The sequence below is a fragment of the Entelurus aequoreus genome, linkage group LG04 (assembly GCF_033978785.1).
Source record: "Entelurus aequoreus isolate RoL-2023_Sb linkage group LG04, RoL_Eaeq_v1.1, whole genome shotgun sequence".
Taxonomy (NCBI): domain Eukaryota; kingdom Metazoa; phylum Chordata; class Actinopteri; order Syngnathiformes; family Syngnathidae; genus Entelurus; species Entelurus aequoreus.
Genome location: NC_084734.1, coordinates 83,051,591 through 83,072,661, shown reverse-complemented (window position 1 = coordinate 83,072,661; position 21,071 = coordinate 83,051,591). Strand labels below are relative to the sequence as shown.

The window sequence follows — 21,071 nt, the reverse complement described above, 5'->3', positions numbered from 1 at the left end:
GGGATAGCAGATCCATTCTATGTGTCATACTTGATCATTTCGCAATATTGCCATATTTTTGCTGAAAGGATTTAGTAGAGAACATCGACGATAAAGTTCGCAACTTTTGGTCGCTGATAAAAAAGCCTTGCCTGTAGCGTGACGTCACAGGTTGTGGAGCGCCTCCCATCTGCACATTGTTTACAATCATGGCCAGCAGCAGCGAGAGCGATTCGGACCGAGAAAGCGACGATTACTCCATTAATTTGAGCCAGGATGAAAGATTTGTGGATGAGGAAAGTGAGAGTGAAGGATTAGAGTGCAGTGCAGGACGTATCTTTTTTTTCGCTCTGACCGTAACTTAGGTACAAGGTCTCATTGGATTCCACACTTTCTCCTTTTTCTATTGTGGATCACGGATTTGTATTTTAAACCACCTCGGATTGATTGATTGATTGAGACTTTTATTAGTAGGTTGCACAGTGAAGTACATATTCCGTACAATTGACCACTAAATGGTAACACCCGAATAAGTTTTTCAACTTGTTTAAGTCGGGGTCCACTTAAATTGATTCATGATACAGATATATACTATCATATATACTATCATCATAATACTGTCATCACACAAGATAATCACATTGAATTATTTACATTATTTACAATCAGGGGTGTGGATACTATATCCTCTTGAAAATGAGAAAAAAAAAAGAAAAAAAAGAAAATGAGAGTCGAGAACGCGAAATGGACATTCACAGTGACTTTTATCTCCACGACATCGGCGAAACACTTTGGTTACGGAGCTAACGTGATAGCATCGTGCTTTAACTGCGGATAGAAACAGAAGAAACATGCCCCTGACTGGAAGGATAGACCGAAGATCAACAATACTACTATTAATTCTACTATCAGGAGACACCGAACCAAACCCTGGACCTGTAACCACACGGTTAATGCTGTCCCGCCTGGCGAAGCCTAGCAATGCTGTTGCTAACGACGCCATTGAAGCTAACTTAGCTACGGGACCTTGACAGAGTTATGCTAAAAACATTAGCTCTCCACCTACGCCAGCCCTCATCTGCTCATCAACACCCGTGCTCACTTGCGTTCCAGCGATCGACGGCGCGACGGAGGACTTCACCACGATCATCGGTGCGGTCGGTGGCCAGCGTCGGATAGCGCGTCTGCTATCCAACTCAAAGTCCTCCTGGTTGTGTTGCTGCAACCAGCCGCTAATACACCGATCCCACCTACAACTTTCTTCTTTGCTTTCTTCATTGTTCATTAAACAAATTGCAAAAGATTCACCAACTCAGATGTCCAGAATACTGTGGAATTTTGCGATGAAAACAGACGACTTAAGCTGTTCCAAAATGTCCGCTACAATCCGTGACGTCACGTGCATACGTCATCATACCGAGACGTTTTCAGACGGATATTTCCCGGGTAATTTAAAATGTCACTTTATAAGTTAACCCGGCCGTATTGGCATGTGTTGCAATGTTAGGATTTCATCATTGATATATAAACTATCAGACTGCGTGGTCGCTAGTAGTGGCTTTCAGTAGGCCTTTAAACGAGCGAGCGAGTGTTTACACCTTGTGCAATTATTTATGTATATGGACAAGAAAGTGTCGGCCAAACACAAAGCAATTAGTCACAGCACAATTCACCTGTTTTTTGTTGTTGATGGTTTTTTTTTGTTTTTGTTTTACATAGATACACTACCGTTCAAAAGTTTGGGGTCACCTAAACAATTTTGTGGAATAGCCTTCATTTCTAAGAACAAGAATAGACTGTCGAGTTTCAGATGAAAGTTCTCTTTTTCTGGCCATTTTGAGCGTTTAATTGACCCCACAAATGTGATGCTCCAGAAACTCAATCTGCTCAAAGGAAGGTCAGTTTTGTAGCTTCTGTAACGAGCTAAACTGTTTTCAGATGTGTGAACATGATTGCACAAGGGTTTTCTAATCATCAATTAGCCTTCTGAGCCAATGAGCAAACACATTGTACCATTAGAACACTGGAGTGATAGTTGCTGGAAATGGGCCTCTATACACCTATGTAGATATTGCACCAAAAACCAGACATTCGCAGCTAGAATAGTCATTTACCACATTAGCAATGTATAGAGTGTATTTCTTTCAAGTTAAGACTAGTTTAAAGTTATCTTCAGTAAAAAATACAGTGCTTTTCCTTCAAAAATAAGGACATTTCAATGTGACCCCAAACTTTTGAGCGGTAGTGTAGATACATTGTGCTTGATACATTAGTACATGTACATGCACAATCTGCATTTGGTCAGATTCACACGTATTATAAATAACCCAGCGGTCTCTGTAGTCTCTCATTGGCTGCGCCCGAGCTCTCTCGCCGCGTCCCGCCAACACGCGGCGAGCGGATCTTTAAATCACGTTAGCCTCCAAACATCCCATGTGGGGCTCCAACCTGCATGTGTCCCACTTGGGAAAACACAAATGGTGTGTGACAAGGATGACACACATAAACGCCGGGAGGCCGCTCCTCCCGCGGCTCCGACCTTCCCGAGCCGAACGCTGCAAAATTGAGCCGGGCGTGACTGGAAATACGGGGAAAAGTGCGTTTATTGCAATGGGCCGTCACTTAGCGAGCCTGGTGAGCGACAGACGGGCGGAGGGAAAGACGGCACGCTTCAAGGTCGAGCCGCTGCGCCACTCTTTGCATGAGTCATGCATGGAGTCACCGGAACAACAGACATTTATGTGCTATCACTGCCGTGCTTAAAGCTCATGAGAAGAGCAGTCAAAACACACATCAGACTCATGACAGACACAGCGGTGCCTTAAATGCGCGTGAAATGCCTTTTTCATGACGTAACTACGGGTTATCGCTGGCGGCGGCCGGGCCATCCTACCCAGGGCCACTCTGGCAGCCGAGGCGTCGTAGTTGATCCAGAAGGAGACCCAGGAGAGGATGGTAATCAGGATGGAAGGCATGTATGTCTGCAGGATGAAGTAACCAATGTTCCTCTTCAGTTTGAAGCTGAGGGACAGGCGGGGGTAGGAACCTGAAGGAGGAACGAAAATAGATTTTACTCAGCCGGCGTCCACTGTGGCCGCATTTTACTACCGACTCAAATCCCGGTACCGATTGGCGGAATGGGGGCGGGGGCACTGCAAAAAGTCAGTGTTCAAAAACAAGAAAAACTCAACAAAAATAAAGGGGTATTTTACTTGAACTAAGCAAAATTATCTGCCAATAGAACAAGAAAATTCGGCTTGTCAAGACTTTCCAAAACAAGTAAAATTAGCTAACCTCAATGAACCCCAAAAATACCTTGAAATAAGTATATTCTCACTAATAACAAGTGCACTTTTCTTGGTAGAAAAAAAATTTAGATCTTTTTGCTCAATATTTTGAAAAATATTCTTAAAATACAGTATTTTTCGGACCACACTGCAAAAAGTCAGTGTTCAAAAACAAGAAAAAAAATACAAAAATGAGGGGTATTTTATTTGAACTAAGCAAAATTATCTGCCAATAGAACAAGAAAATTCGGCTTGTCAAGACTTTCCAAAACAAGTACAATTAGCTAACCTCAATGAACCCCAAAATACCTTCAAATAAGTATATTCTCACTAATAACAAGTGCACTTGTCTTGGTAGAATTTTTTTTTAGACCTTTTTGCTCAATATTTTGAAAAATATTCTTAAAATACAGTATTTTTCGGACCACACTGCAAAAAGTCAGTGTTCAAAAACAAGAAAAAAAAAATACAAAAATGAGGGGTATTTTATTTGAACTAAGCAAAATTATCTGCCAATAGAACAAGAAAATTCGGCTTGTCAAGACTTTCCAAAACAAGTACAATTAGCTAACTTCAATGAACCCCAAAAATACCTAATAATAAGTATTTTCTCACTAATAACAAGTGCACTTTTCTTGGTAGAAAAAAAAGAGACCTTTTTGCTCAATATGTTGAAAATATTCTTAAAATACCGTATTTTTCAGACTACACTGCAAAAAGTCAGTGTTCAAAAACAAGAAAAAAAAATACAAAAATGAGGGGTATTTTATTTGAACTAAGCAAAATTATCTGCCAATAGAACAAGAAAATTCGGCTTGTCAAAACTTTCCAAAACAAGTCAAATTAACTAACCTCAATGAACCCCAAAATACCTTCAAATAAGTATATTCTCACTAATAACAAGTGCACTTTTCTTGGTAGACAAAAAAATTTGACCTTTTTGCATATGTTGAAAAATATTCTTAAAATACCGTATTTTTCGGACCACACTGCAAAAAGTCAGTGTTCAAAAACAAGAAAAAAAATACAAAAATTAGGGGTATTTTATTTGAACTAAGCAAAATTATCTGCCAATAGAACAAGAAAATTCGGCTTGTCAAGACTTTCCAAAACAAGTAGAATTAGCTAACCTCAATGAACCCCAAAAATACCTAATAATAAGTATATTCTCACTAATAACAAGTGCACTTTTCTTGGTAGAAAAAAAGAGACCTTTTTGCTCAATATGTTGAAAATATTCTTAAAATACCGTATGTTTCAGACTACACTGCAAAAAGTCAGTGTTCAAAAACAAGGAAAAAAAATACAAAAATGAGGGGTATTTTATTTGAACTAAGCAAAATTATCTGCCAATAGAACAAGAAAATTCAGCTTGTCAAGACTTTCCAAAACAAGTACAATTAGCTAACCTCAATGAACCCCAAAAATACCTAATAATAAGTATATTGTCACTAATAACAAGTGCACTTTTTTTGGTAGAAAAAAAAATTAGACCTTTTTGCTCAATATTTTGAAAAATATTCTTAAAATACAGTATTTTTCGGACCACACTGCAAAAAGTCGGTGTTCAAAAACAAGAAAAAAAAAATACAAAAATGAGGGGTATTTTATTTGAACTAAGCAAAATTATCTGCCAATAGAACAAGAAAATTCAGCTTGTCAAGACTTTCCAAAACAAGTACAATTAGCTAACCTCAATGAACCCCAAAAATACCTTCAAATAAGTATATTCTCACTAATAACAAGTGCACTTTTCTTGGTAGAAAAAAAAGAGACCTATTTGCTCAATATGTTAAAAAATATTCTTAAAATACCGTATTTTTCGGACCACGCTGCTAAAAGTCAGTGTTCCAAAACAAGAAAAAAAATACAAAAATGAGGGGTATTTTATTTGAACTAAGCAAAATTATCTGCCAATGGAACAAGAAAATTCGGCTTCTCAAAACTTTCCAAAACAAGTAAAATTAACTAACCTCAATGAACCCCAAAATACCTTCAAATAAGTATATTCTCACTAATAACAAGTGCACTTTTCTTGGTAAACAAAAAATTTTGACCTTTTTGCATAATATGTTGAAAAATATTCTTAAAATACCGTATTTTTCGGACCACACTGCAAAAATTCGGTGTTCAAAAACAAGAAAAAAAAAATTCAAAAATGAGGGGTATTTTATTTGAACTAAGCAAAATTATCTGCCAATAGAACAAGAAAATTCGGCTTGTCAAGACTTTCCAAAACAAGTAGAATTAGCTAACCTCAATGAACCCCAAAATACCTTCAAATAAGTATATTCTCACTAATAACAAGTGCACTTTTCTTGGTAGAAAAACAAAAAGAGACCTTTTTGCTCAATATGTTAAAAAATATTCTTAAAATACCGTATTTTTCAGACTACACTGCAAAAAGTCAGTGTTCAAAAACAAGAAAAAAAAATACAAAAATGAGGGGTATTTTATTTGAACTAAGCAAAATTATCTGCCAATAGAACAAGAAAATTCAGCTTGTCAAGACTTTCCAAAACAAGTAAAATTAGCTAACCTCAATGAACCCCAAAAATACCTTCAAATAAGTATATTCTCACTAATAACAAGTGCACTTTTCTTGGTAGAAAAAAAAAAAAGACCTTTTTGCTCAATATGTTGAAAAATATTCTTAAAATACCGTATTTTTCGGACTATAAGTCGCAGTTTTTTTCATAGTTTTTTTTCAGGAGCGACTTATGTGTGAAATTATTAACACATTACCGTAAAATATCAAATAATAATTTTTAGCTCATTCACGTAAGAGACTAGACCAGGGGTGTCCAAACTTTTTCCACTGAGGGCCGCACACGGAAAAATTAAAGCATGTGGGGGTCATTTTGATATTTTTCATTTTCAAACCATAACAAAATATATGCATTTTTAATTTATTTTACCTTTAGGAGTCCCGGGGACCATAAAGGGTCTCAGTCATTAAAATGATAAAAAATAAGTCAGATTATTATTTTTTTTAATTATTTAACGCTTACAGTAAATCGCTCGGCATTACATTTCTTGAAACCAGCAAACTTATACTAAAAACTAATTTATTGCTCTTAATGGAAAGGCAACAAGGCAACCACCTGTTACTCTCGGGGTCTCGTAGCCGTTAAGGCAAATCATATGGTCTGAAGATGCATTTTTCCATCGACAGCATGACATCATCGCGCCAAGTGCGTGCTCTTTCAGTCAATTAGTGCGCATATATACAGCCCGGCCACCGGCCAAATTTTTTTTTATTGTAATTTTGAAGAATTTATCTGAATGTGCATGAACTATTTCTGTTCAAAATTGTTTGAAATGTCAAATGTTTAAATATTAACTGTCAGTTTACTGTACTGTGCCAACTGTACTACTATATGAGTACGTATTTTCTATTGTTTCATTGAAAATAAAACAGCAAAGTCCATTTGGCTGTCATCTGTTTTAATTATGAGATACATTCGTGTCAAAATCATGATTTTATTTGTTCATGCCTGAAGTAAGAATTTATTACTTTAAAAAAGTAGTTTTATACGTGTGAGTGTTGATGACACAGCTTTGCAACAGTTGATATTCTAGTTTCAAGCATGTTTTACTCAATATAGGTCATCAAATCTCAGCAACAAGCTGTAATATCTTACTGAGATCATTTAGGACCAAAACCCTTAGAACAAGTAAAACACTCTAACATAAAATCTGCTTAGTGAGAAGAATGATCTTATCAGACAGAAAATAAGCAAATATCACCCTTATTTGAGATATACAATCTTACTTGATTTCAGTTTTTGCAGTGGGGAAAACTGCATTACCTGTGGAGAAGACCACATTCTTGGAGATGAGTTTATAGTCCACAATGGAAAACTGTGGCAACTCTATCCTGTCGACCCCGGACACTGCGCCTTCTCCTCCTCGCCAGTAAAACTCAATATCATCTGTTGTGTAACCATCTGTGGAGCACAAAACAAATGTTTGCACACTTAGAGAAACATTCACTTTGCTGATTTTTTTTAAGTACAGTTTATGTCATGACACACAGACAGAATAATTCATGGTGTAGTCAAATGGTCCTGGAATCCCTCATGTTCGAAGTACCAGTTTGTTCATTTTCTGCCATATATCCTATTCAGGGTCACGGTTGAGCTGGAGCCTATCCCAGTTGTAAATCTTGGACTAGAGATGAGTATCGAATTCGGTACTTGATAGGTACTGGGGTTGTACGGTATACCGATATTAGTATAGTACCGCGATACTAATGAATCATATATTCGGTACTATACCGCCACTAAAAAGTACCGGTCCCCTGTCGTCGTCACGTCACACTGCAAAAAGTCAGTGTTCAAAAACAAGAAAAAAAAAATAAAAATGTTGGGGCATTTTATTTGAACTAAGCAAAATTATCTGCCAATAGAACAAACAAATTTGGCTTGTCAATTCTTTCCAAAACAAGTAAAATTAGCTAACCTCAATGAACCCAAAAATACCTTAAAATTAGAGATGTCCGATAATATCGGCAGGCCGATATTATCGGCCGATAAATGCGTTAAAAAGTAACATCGGAAATTATCGGTATCGTTTTTTTTATTATCTGTATCGTTTTCTTTTTTGTGTTTTTTTTTTATTAAATCAACATAAAAAACACAAGATACACTTACAATTAGTGCACCAAGCCAAAAAACCTCCCTCCCCCATTTACACTCATTCACACAAAAGGGTTGTTTCTTTCTGTTATTAATATTCTGGTTCCTACATTATATATCAATATATATCAATACAGTCTGCAAGGGATACAGTCCGTAAGCACACATGATTGTGCGTGCTGCTGGTCCACTAATAGTACTAACCTTTAACAGTTAATTTGACTCATTTTCATTAATTACTAGTTTCTATGTAACTGTTTTTATATTGTTGTACTTTCTTTTTTATTCAAGAAAATCTTTTTAATTTATTTATCTTATTTTATTATTATTTTTAAAAAAAGGACCTTATCTTCACCATACCTGGTTGTCCAAATTAGGCATAATAATGTGTTAATTTCACGACTGCATATATATGTTGATATCGGTATCGGTTGATATCGTTATCGGTAATCAAAGAGTTGGACAATATCGGAATATCGGATATCGGCAAAAAGCCATTATCGGACATCCCTACTTAAAATAAATATATTCTCACTAATAACAACTGTACTACTATATGAGTACGCATGTTCTATTGTTTCATTGAAATCTCAGCAACAAGCTGTAATATCTTACTGAGATCATTTAGGACCAAAACCCTTAAAACAAGTAAAACACTTTAACATAAAATCTGCTTAGTGAGAAGAATTATCTTGTCAGACAGAAAATAAGCGAATATCACCCTTATTTGAGATATTTAATCGTACTTAGATTTTAGTTTTTGCAGTGCATGACATTGCTGGTTTTACGAGCCGAGGAGCATGTTCGGCAGCGCACAATCACAAAGTACTTACAAGCAGACACAGTGTGTAGACAGAAAAGGGAGAACGGACGCATTTCGGCCTAAAAACTAACGATAAAGGTGAAGTTATAACACTGAAACGCCCTCAGGAAGAGGTGCTTTAAGACATGGCTCGCTAGCTAGCGGCTAAAGTCCATCCGCAGTCAGCAGTGTTTTAGCTACTTCTACATCACTAATCCTCGTCTCCATGGCGACAAATAAAGTGAGTTTCTTACAAGTATCATCCCTGCAGGACGAGGAATAGCTAAACATGCTTCACTACACACCGTAGCTCACCGGCGTCACAAACGCCATGGGTGGATCTACAACTAACATCCACTGTAATGATACCAAGTACAGGAGCGTATCTAGTCGATACTACTTTGATTACATCTTCTTTGTTTAAAAAAAAATGTATACTATGTTTATAAAGTCAGGAAATATGTCCCTGGACACATGAGGACTTTGAGTATGACCAATGTATGATCCTGTAACTACTTGGTATCGGATCGATACCTACATTTGTGGTATCATCCAAAACTAATGTAAAGTATCAAACAACATGTTAAAAGAGAAGGTAAGCAGATATTAACAGTAAATGAACAAGTAGATTAATAATTCCTTTTCTACCAGTTGTCCTTAATAATTTTGACAAAATAATAGAATGGAAAATGACACAATATGTTACTGCATATGTCAGCAGACTACATTAGGAGTCTTTGTTTGTTTACTTACTACTAAAAGAGAAGTCCTTTAGTATGGTCACTATTTTATTTAAGGACAAACTTGCAATAAGAAACATATGTTTAATGTACCTTAAGATTGTTTGTTAAAATAAAGCCAAAAATGACATTTTTGTGGTTCCCCTTTATTTAGAAAAGTATCGAAATGTACCGAAAAGTATTGAAATACATTTTGGTATCGGGACAACACTAACAGGTACCATATCGAGTCACATCCAATCAAACGATGCATCTGCTGCACGTGATGTCCCGTGCTGTTGCTGACTGGGCACTGGCTCAAGCACTTTGCCGAGAAACAAGCAGTCAAGCACTCAGCTGCACTCCCTCTAGTAAACGCTTACATTTTCCATGCCCACAATGCAAGAAGAAGGCGCTCAATTGTACAATAAAGGCTTGATTTACCAAAGGTTTGCGTGTTCTAAAACACGTGCAAACTTAATGGCACACGATCTAATATATGTTTGCCAAGTGGATTGCGTCTCTTAAGTGAGCAAAATAAGGCATGTAATCCATTTAGTGTCTGTGTCTTCCTTATAATAATAATAGATGCATGTGCAAACTTGATAGAATATATATATTTTAAGAGCTGGATGAAGTGGCTGGGGAGAGGAATGTCTGGGCTTCCCTGCTTAGGCTGCTGCCCCCGCGACTCCACCTCGGATAAGTGGAAGAAGATGGATGGATTGATGGATTATATACAAACCCCATGACCATATGAGTTGGGAAATTGTGTTAGATGTAAATATAAACGGAATACAATGATTTGCAAATCCTTTTCAACCCATATTCAGTTGAATATGCTACAAAGACAACATATTTGATGTTCAAACTGATAAACTTTTTTTTTTTTTTGCGAATAATCATTAACTTTAGAATTTGATGCCAGCAACATGTGACAAAGAAGTTGGGAAAGGTGGCAATAAATACTGATAAAGTTGAGGAATGCTCATCAAACACTTATTTGGAACATCCCACAGGTGAACAGACAAATTGGGAACAGGTGGGCGCCATGATTGGGTATAAAAGTAGATTCCATGAAATGCTCAGTCATTCACAAACAAGGATGGGGCGAGGGTCACCACTTTGTCAACAAATGCGTGAGCAAATTGTTGAACAGTTTAAGAAAAACCTTTCTCAACCAGCTATTGCAAGGAATTTAGGGATTTCACCATCTACGCTCCGTAATATCATCAAAGGGTTCAGAGAATCTGGAGAAATCACTGCACGTAAGCAGCTAAGCCCGTGACCTCCCATCCCTCAGGCTGTACTGCATCAACAAGCCACATCAGCGTGTAAAGGATATCACCACATGGGCTCAGGAACACTTCAGAAACCCACTGTCAGTAACTACAGTTGGTCGCTACATCTGTAAGTGCAAGTTAAAACTCTCCTATGCAAGGCGAAAACCGTTCATCAACAACACCCAGAAACGCCGTCGGCTTCGCTGGGCCTGAGCTCATCTAAGATGGACTGATACAAAGTGGAAAAGTGTTCTGTGGTCTGACGAGTCCACATTTCAAATTGTTTTTGGAAACTGTGGACGTCGTGTCCTCCGGACCAAAGAGGAAAAGAACCATTCGGATTGTTATAGGTGCAAAGTGGAAAAGCCAGCATGTGTGATGGTATGGGGGTGTATTAGTGCCCAAGACATGGGTAACTTACACATCTGTGAAGGCGCCATTAATGCTGAAAGGTACATACAGGTTTTGGAGCAACATATGTTGCCATCCAAGCAACGTTACCATGGACGCCCCTGCTTATTTCAGCAAGACAATGCCAAGCCACGTGTTACATCAACGTGGCTTCATAGTAAAAGAGTGCGGGTACTAGACTGGCCTGCCTGTAGTCCAGACCTGTCTCCCTTTGAAAATGTGTGGCGCATTATGAAGCCTAAAATAGCACAAGGGAGACCCCCGGACTGTTGAACAACTTAAGCTGTACATCAAGCAAGAATGGGAAAGAATTCCACCTGAGAAGCTTCAAAAATGTGTCTCCTCAGTTCCCAAACCTTTACTGAGTGTTGTTAAAAGGAAAGGCCATGTAACACAGTGGTGAACATGCCCTTTCCCAACTACTTTGGCACGTGTTGCAGCCATGAAATTCTAAGTGAATTATTATTTGCAAAAAAAAAATTAAGTTTAAGAGTTTGAACATCAAATATGTTGTCTTTGTAGTGCATTCAACTGAATATGGGTTGAAAAGGATTTGCAAATCATTGTATTCCGTTTATATTTACATCTAACACAATTTCCCAACTCATATGGAAACGGGGTTTGTACAATGGAACCCACTTTTTTTAGCGCGCTGAAGGTGCGCTTATCAAAGATGCTGGCACTAACTACGAGCATGTCCCAGACGCAAGAAAATGCCATCCATCCACCTTTTCCCGTTTAGCCGAAGTCGGGTTGCGGGAGCAGCAGCCTAAGCGGAGAAGCCCAGACTTCCTTCTCCTCAGCTACTTTGCCCAGCTCTTCCTAGGGCAGGGGTCACCAACCTTTTTGAAACCAAGAGCTACTTCTTGGGTACTGAGTGATACACACTTAAATAAATTGCCAGAAATAGCCAATTTTCTCAATTTACCTTTAACTCTATGTTATTATTAATAATTAATGATATCTATCTTTGTGGAAACATTGATCATCTTAATGATTTCTCACAATAAATATATATAGAAACAGATAAATATCAAAATGCAACACTTTATTTTTATATTTTTGTCTAAATGCACATTTTTCAAATTGAACATTTTCAAATGATCTGTCACACCCCGCCTCGGGTGAAGGTAATGTAACCGTTGCAAACCAGACTTTCAAATCAAGGATGGCAAGGCACGCAGTTGGTAACAGTTTACAAACATTTATTGAAATCCCAAAAAGTGTCAAAAGGTGAACAATGACAGGAAAACAAAGCACCTACAATCTCAGTAGATGATGCATGAAGACCGACACTCCTGCTCAGGACAGAGAACCTCCCCAACAGCAGACTGTCAGAAAAACGGCATTTTCCAACTTAAATAGCCCATAGCTCCGCCCACTAGCTGGGACCAATTTGACAGGGGGAATTAAGAAAACAGTTATTTTGGAAATTACACCATAAATAACCATCACATGTCTAAAAAGTATTCACATAGTACTTTTGCATGTGTAGAGCAGTCATTTTTGTACACAGTATATTCAGGCTTTAGACAACACAACTTTCAAATGTCCAGTGTCCTTCTGTAATACCCAGCTTTTGATAATCATGGTTTGACCCAAATTTGGCCTAATTAGTGAATGCAGGTGTGTTCACCTATATAAAGCCCTCAACCCCACCCTGACTCTTTTAGTCAACTGTTCAGAGCCATGGTGGGTGACAGGTAACAATTTGTTTGTTGAGCACATGCTTTTCACTAGCTAACAAGATTGAATGTTTGTAGTTTGTCCATGTTGAGCTTCCCAACAAATGTGCACGGTTTGTGAGGAAGTCCAAAGGTCAAACAGTGACAGTGTGGGGTCAAACTGTCACATTACCTCCCTCCTCTCCAGCGACAGCAAGTTCAGGGAGACGAGACAGGTAATCAGCTAGCAAGTTAGTTTTGCCAGCTCGATGTGTGATATTGAAGCAAAAGGGCTGTAACGCCAAGTACCATCTGGTGACACGGGAGTTCTTATCCCTCATGGAGTTGATCCAGCTCAATGCTCTGTGGTCCGTTTCCAGATCAAAGGTCCGTCCCAGAAGGTAATAACGTAGGCTGTCCAATGCCCACTTGATGGCAAGACATTCCTTTTCGATGGCAGAGTACCTAGTTTCTCTGGGATGCAGTTTACGGCTCAGATATAGAAGCGGTTGTTCCTCGCCCTCCTTTCCTTGGGCTAGGACGGCTCCAAGGCCCACACCGGAGGCATCAACTTGAACAAGGAATCGCTGGTTGAAGTCAGGACTTTGTAAGACCGGGAAAGAGCATAGAATAGCTTTGACCTTTGTGAAGGCAGTTTCACATTTTTCTGTCCATTTGACTGGATTAGAGGATGCTTTGGTAGTCAGCTCGACAAGAGGAGCTGTGATGGTAGAGAAGTGGGGCACAAATCTTCTGTACCACCCAGAAAGCCCCAAGAATGACCGGACCTGCTTCTTTGTCCGGGGTCTAGGACTGTCCTGGATAGCCTTCACCTTGTCCACCTGAGGGCGTATCTGCCCGTTGCCAAGATGGTAACCTAGGTAGCACACCTCAGTTTTGGCCCACTCACATTTCTGGGTGTTAAGAGTGAGCCCAGCAGAATGGATCCGGAGCAGGACTTGACGCAGGTGAGAGAGGTGGTCTTTCCAGGAAGTGCTGAAAACCACCACATCATCAAGATAGGCAGCAGAGAACTGGCCACACCCCTGCAGAGCGCGATCCATTAGCCGCTGAAAGGTTGCGGGGGCTCCGTGGAGTCCGAACGGCATCACTGTGTAATGATAGAGACCCTTTGGTCCACGGAAGGCAGTGTACTCCCTAGACTCCTTCTTTAAAGGGACTTGCCAGTATCCCTTACACAGGTCAAGGGTGGTGATGAACACAGCTTTGCCGAGCTTCTCAAGAAGTTCATCAATACGTGGCATAGGATAAGCATCAAATTTAGAAACGGCATTCACTTTGCGTAGGTCATTACAAACTCGTATCGTGTTGTCTTTTTTAGGAACGAGGACAATGGGGTTACACCACTCACTGTTTGAGGGTTCAATCACTCCTAGATCCAGCATGGTTTAGATTTCATGGTTGAGGGGCTCCACCATCCGCTCAGGCACTCTGTATGGGCGCTGACGGATAGGTGTTGGGTTTTTTAAGTGAATGACATGTTCAATTAGTGGAGTCCTTCCGGGCTTTCCACTGAACAATACTGGGAATTCTTCACACACTTGCAATAGTTTAAGGGCAGATTGTGCAGACAAGTGGCTTACATCAGGTTTCTGTGGTGTAGTGAGCATGGACAGATCTGTCTCCTCCACATCATCCTCCATTTCCACTTCCCGTGCCAGCATCACCTTTTTCTCTTGCAACTTCTTGCTTTGAGTAGGTACTTGACTGGCCTGGACATCCTTTCCTTCCACAGAGGATTTCCTCTCCTTCCATTCCTTCAGAAGGTTGATGTGGTACACTTGGGATGCCTTTCCTTTATCCGGATGTGAGATCTCATAGGTGACTGGACCAGCTTGTCTGACCACGGAGTAAGGACCTTGCCATTGGGCCAGCAGTTTATGGCTTGAGGTTGGAAGCAAGAGCATGACCTTTTGACCTGGGTATAGCACCCTGTGACGTGCTTTTTGGTCATACCAGGTCTTCTATTTCATCTGGGCCTTTCCAAGATTTTCTCTTGCCTTGGCTCTGTATTGCTCCAGCCGGTCTCGCATCTGCAGCACATAAGAAAGTACCCCTTGTGGTGCAGGTGGTTTGGATTCCCAGGATTTCTTCAAGAGGTCCAAGGGGCCTTGAACAGGGAACCCATAAAGAAGCTCAAAAGGCAAAAACCCGGTAGAGGCTTGGGGTACCTCTCGATAGGCAAAGAGCAAGAAGGGAAGCCATTTCTCCCAGTCTCGACCGGTGTCGTCTACAAACTTCCTCAGCATGGACTTCAGGGTTTGGTTGAAGCGTTCCACCAACCCGTCAGTTTGTGGATGATAGGGGGTGGTGCGAATGCCAGTAATTCCAAGTTGTTTGTGAAGCTGCTTCATGAGCTTTGAGGTGAAGTTGGTTCCTTGATCCGTGATTATTTCATCTGGAATTCCTACTCGTGAGAAGAATTGTACAAGTGCAGAGATGACTTTCGGAGTCTTGATACTCCTTAGTGGGAAGGCCTCGGGAAATCTGGTGGCATAGTCACAGAGGACAAGGATGTATTCATGGCCTCCACTGCTTTTCTCCAGGGGTCCAACGATATCCATTGCAATCCTCCGGAAAGGAACATCAATGAGAGGAAGAGGGAGTAGTGGGGCTTTCTCAGGTCGTCTCGGAGAGGTCTTCTGGCACTGTAGACAGGTTTGACAGTACTCAATAACATCTTTGACCATTAAAGGCCAAAAGAAGCGAGCTTTGACTCGAGCAAGAGTCTTGTCTTGCCCAAGATGACCAGCCCAAGGTATGGAATGAGCAAGATGCAGTACAAGGGGCCTACAGCAGGTAGGGACCACCAAGCGATTCTCTGACTGATCTGCTACATACAGAACTCCATCCTCCAAGACATACTTTTCACCCTGGTTTGGCTGCAAGGGGATGTTTGCATCTTTCATCTTAGCCAGCAGGGGAGCCAGTGAGACGTCAGCTCTCTGTAGCTCTCGGATGTCTTCAGGTACTTGCCACTCTTCATCAGGTTTCAAGCTTGACACATTACCCAACAGTGGAGTACCTTGGATTTTCTCCAGGCGGCGCTGGCTCTTACTTTTGGGCGGGCCCTTCTGACCACCCTGGCATAGAGAAGGGTCCAAGTCAGGAAGAGGCTCCAGCCCTATCTTGGCTGTCTGGGCACGGGTGAGTACTGGATAAGCCTCTTGAATGGCTGGAATAAAACTGGACTTCACTTTCTGCGTGTGTGTCTGATGAACAAGATCATGCAGAATAGGCAAGTCTCTGCCCAAGATCATGTCATGGGGCATGTGATCAAGAACCCCCACACGGAGCAAGAAAGCCTGGTCATCGATGACGATGGTCACATCAGCCACGGGATATATTCTTTGATCACCATGGACACATTGAATGGCTGTGGCATGCTGATAGTCAAGATTACCAAGTGACACAAAAGAATGGTTCAACAGTGTCATGGAGCTACCTGTGTCCAACAATGCTTGCACTGGACGGCCATTAACACAAGCTGGCACCATGATAGGTTTGGCCTCAGGTTCAGAATTGGGTGCAAGAGCAGGTGCCATGACTGAAGCTGGGACAGATGGATGGGGAACATGACAGAAGCTGGACAGCTTGGGACCTTTCAAGGGGCAGACTGGGGCTCGATGCCCTGGCTGTTGGCAGTGGTAGCAGATGAGATCCTTCACTGGACTCTGTCTCGGGAGCAGTCTGTTGTCCCCTGAGGTGCTATAACCACCTGTTTTCTGCACACCTCTTTGGTGTGACAGGTCGGCTGCACCTTGGGCTGCTACACGGTTGTTCTGCTGCCTTGGCATTCGGAGTCCTTTACGAGCATTCAAGTACTGGCCTGCAAGTTTAGCAACAGTAAGTCCGTCTTCTGGCTCATGTTCCTTCACCCAAGTCTTCATTTCGTTGGGCAGCATGCGAAGCATTTGCTCCAGAATGAAGAGCTCTGCAATGTCTTCTTTGGAATGCTGCTCTGGCTTGATCCATCTTCTGTAGAGACCTTTGAGTCTGTTGTAAGTCTCCTTGGGAGATTCACCAGGGGGAATGTAGGTTGACCGGAACTGGAGTCTATAAGTCTCAGGAGAGATATCAAACTTAGCAAGGAGGGCTTCTTTAAGGTCAGTATAGACGTTGGAAGCATCTTCCTCCATCGCAGAATAGGCATCCAGAGCTTTGCCGGTCAAGAGTGGAACAAGTCGGCAGGCCCAGTCAGACTGAGGCCAGCCCCAGGTGCGAGCGATGCGCTCGAAGCGGACAAGAAAGTTTTCGATGTCCTCACCCTTCTGGAACGGGAGCATCTTTGGGCCTTGTCGGAGATGATGGTCAGGTGGCAAGGAATCTCTGGACGGCGACGCTTGAGGACTAGGAGTTGGCTGTGGGCGAGTTCTGGGTTTGGGTTTGGGCGACTGCTCATAACGACTATCATCAGTAGTACGGTTAGCATTTTGGTTAGTGAGTGAGTGATCTAGGCTAGGCCTTGTACAGACATTTTTTAACTCCTGGAGTTCATGGACTAGGATAGCTTCCCTACGTTGCTGTCCAATCAAAAAGTCTTGAAACATGTTAACCAGGGTAGGTTCACTTAGCACTCTTTCAGTCTTTGGTGGCTCAGCAGACCACCTAGCCTTCCCAGAACCCTTCCTATGCTGCTTACGCCTAGCCCCAGAGTTCTCAAAACCTTTGACGTCTTCTTCAGACTCCTCTGTGTTCCATCCAACTTCACGCTCCTCAGCCATAGTCGTCCGGTCCAGCCTCATCGCCGTGGCCCCTCGACCAGCCATCTCATCAGTCTCCTCTGTCATTGCCACCTTCGACACTTGGGATCTCAAACCAGTTCTGGCCTGCCCTCTGCCAGATTTGTTGTAAACTCTGCGGCTTGCCATCCCACCACTGCCACCATATGTCACACCCCGCCTCGGGTGAAGGTAATGTAACCGTTGCAAACCAGACTTTCAAATCAAGGATGGCAAGGCACGCAGTTGGTAACAGTTTACAAACATTTATTGAAATCCCAAAAAGTGTCAAAAGGTGAACAATGACAGGAAAACAAAGCACCTACAATCTCAGTAGATGATGCATGAAGACCGACACTCCTGCTCAGGACAGAGAACCTCCCCAACAGCAGACTGTCAGAAAAACGGCATTTTCCAACTTAAATAGCCCATAGCTCCGCCCACTAGCTGGGACCAATTTGACAGGGGGAATTAAGAAAACAGTTATTTTGGAAATTACACCATAAATAACCATCACATGTCTAAAAAGTATTCACATAGTACTTTTGCATGTGTAGAGCAGTCATTTTTGTACACAGTATATTCAGGCTTTAGACAACACAACTTTCAAATGTCCAGTGTCCTTCTGTAATACCCAGCTTTTGATAATCATGGTTTGACCCAAATTTGGCCTAATTAGTGAATGCAGGTGTGTTCACCTATATAAAGCCCTCAACCCCACCCTGACTCTTTTAGTCAACTGTTCAGAGCCATGGTGGGTGACAGGTAACAATTTGTTTGTTGAGCACATGCTTTTCACTAGCTAACAAGATTGAATGTTTGTAGTTTGTCCATGTTGAGCTTCCCAACAAATGTGCACGGTTTGTGAGGAAGTCCAAAGGTCAAACAGTGACAGTGTGGGGTCAAACTGTCACATGATCACTTCTAAGACAGTCTTGTGAAATCACAATATCCCATTTTAACTAGCTAGCCACTAACATTTTTTTAACAAATCATGAATTACTTTGCACCATGTTTGTACAAATAATAACTCATGTAAAATACAAAGGTCAACTCTCAAATTTTTTAATAAATCATGTCACAGTTTGAACTGGACACCAAATCTGTTATCTGTTTCTTTGTCAGTTAGTGGGAAGCCTGGCATTGCATGCTGTTAACTAGTGTGTTGTACTCTGGTGTGTAACTTGACACTACAACTCTGAGTGAGTCTTGCAGATGTGCATCAGTGAGGCGTGTTCTGTGTTTGTTCTTGATGAAGTTCATGTCAGAAAAGGCTGATTCACAAAGATAAGATTTTTCCTCATTGTTTGCGGAACCTTCTTAATCTTTTGGACATATTTTCACAGCAATCTGGCCTTAAGCTTAATTATGATAAATGTAAAATGTTAAGGATCGGAAATCTAAAGGGAACGTCCTTTCGAATGGAATGCAAAGTGCCCGTTTTGTGGACAGATAGACCAGTTAACATACTTGGTGTTGTTGTCCCAGAGAATCTGGAAAATCTAGGCTCAGTGAATTATGATAATCGACTAAGAAAGCTGGACAAAAGTATGCAATTATGGAAAGGGAAATCCTTAACCCTGTATGATAAAATATCCATTGTCAACTCGTTTATTATTCCTCAATTTATTTATTTGTTTTTGTCATTACCAGCTCCATCACAAAACTTTTTTAAGATTTATGAGCGGAGGGTCTTCGATTTTGTCTGGGACGGCAAACCAGAAAAGATTAAAATAAAGGTTTTGTACAATGAGTATGAATATGGGGGCCTGAAACTTCTCAACCTTGAAGCTATGTGTCTGTCTTTAAAAGCATCAATTGTTCCAAAGATGTATTTAAACAATGAGTGGTACACAAGTGTCCCGTTGGACAAAAAACATGTATTGTATCAAAAGAAATGGTATCCTTTTTTACAAGTGATCCCCTCCCATTTTTCTTATGTAGAGAGTCTGCTGTTCATAAAGGAAACAATTTAATATCATTTAATATCCTTTACATTTATCCTTTTGTATATAATTTAGTTTTGCATGTCTCATGACACATTATCTGTGTGTAATATTGGCTGCATTTCAGATAGTTGTCTGTGTGCCATGTTGTTCCAGACCACAGCAAACATTACTTAGCTTGCCAAAGATTGTAATAAATCTATTAAAAGAAGACAGCCTGCCGTTTCCTTTAACTTGGACACACACATCTATACCTTTGGCCATTAAAAGCCAGTAATTTCCAGGAGTTATCTCACCTTCTGAGTAGCCTCTGATTTACTAAGGTTTTCTAATGTTGTAAAAATGTGTAGAATAAATATTACATTTCAACATTTATGTCAACAAAGATTTGCTTCACATAGTCATTTTGATAGTAGGCTATTATAGCCAATACAGACTCTTACATCATGTTTTGCCTTCATTTCAACTTTTTTTTGCGGCTCCAGACAGATTTGTTTTTTTGTATTTTTGGTCTAATATGGCTCTTTCAACGTTTTGGGTTGCCGACCCCTGGTCGAGACATACAAAATGCACGTGGCAGGATATTTTTTTCATATAGGATATATATTAATAATATAGCGTATTTTCCACATTAAAAAGCCATTAAAAAACGCAAGCACACACCAAAACGAATCAATAACATTTGTTTTAATCAGCCCCTTAAGTCATCCAGGAGCTATGAAACTCTAAAATGATATTGCTGAATAGACGATATGTAGAATATACAAACCCCGTTTCCAAATGACTTGGGAAATTGTGTTAGATGTCAATATAAACGGAATACAATGATTTGCAAATCATTGTATTCCGTTTATATTGACATCTAACACAATTTCCCAACTCATATGGAAACAGGTTTTGTAGTATATATAGTATAAATCTACACTACCGTTCAAAGGTTTGGGGTCACATTGAAATGTCCTTATTTTTGAAGGAAAAGCACTGTACTTTTCAATGAAGATAACTTTAAACTAGTCTTAACTTTAAAGAAATACACTCTATACATTGCTAATGTGGTAAATGACTATTCTAGCTGCAAATGTCTGGTTTTTGGTGCAATATCTACATAGGTGTATAGAGGCTCATTTCCAGCAACTATCACTCCAGTGTTCTAATGGTACAATGTGTTTGCTCATTGGCTCAGAAGGCTAATTGATGATTAGAAAACCCTTGTGCAAACATGTTCACACATCCGAAAACAGTTTAGCTCGTTACAGAAGCTACAAAACTGACCTTCCTTTGAGCAGATTGAGTTTCTGGAGCATCACATTTGTGGGGTCAATTAAACGCTCAAAATAGCCAGAAAAAGAGAACTTTCATCTGAAACTCGACAGTCTATTCTTGTTCTTAGAAATGAAGGCTATTCCACAAAATTGTTTGGATGACCCCAAACTTTTGAACGGTAGTGTATATATACCAGGGGTCACCAACGCGGTGCCCGCGGGCACCAGGTAGCCCGTAAGGACCAGATGAGTAGCCCGCTGGCCTGTTCTAAAAATAGCTCAAATAGCAGCACTTACCAGTGAGCTGCCTCTATTTTTTAAATTCTATTTATTTAC

The 21,071-nt window shown here is 40.5% G+C and overlaps 1 protein-coding gene across 2 annotated transcripts in view; it reads right to left on the bottom strand.

Annotated features, from left to right (window-relative positions):
* The window catches only part of gabrb2a (gamma-aminobutyric acid type A receptor subunit beta2a), a 171,636-nt gene that overhangs the window by 22,369 nt on the left and 128,196 nt on the right, over window positions 1-21,071 (bottom strand). For both annotated transcript variants that reach the window (XM_062045873.1, XM_062045872.1), the window contains exons 6-7: window positions 7,079-7,216; window positions 2,873-3,025 (exon numbers count right to left, since the gene is read on the bottom strand). In XM_062045873.1, the coding sequence (XP_061901857.1) occupies window positions 2,873-3,025; window positions 7,079-7,216 (291 nt within the window). The remainder of the gene's footprint in view (window positions 1-2,872; window positions 3,026-7,078; window positions 7,217-21,071) is intronic.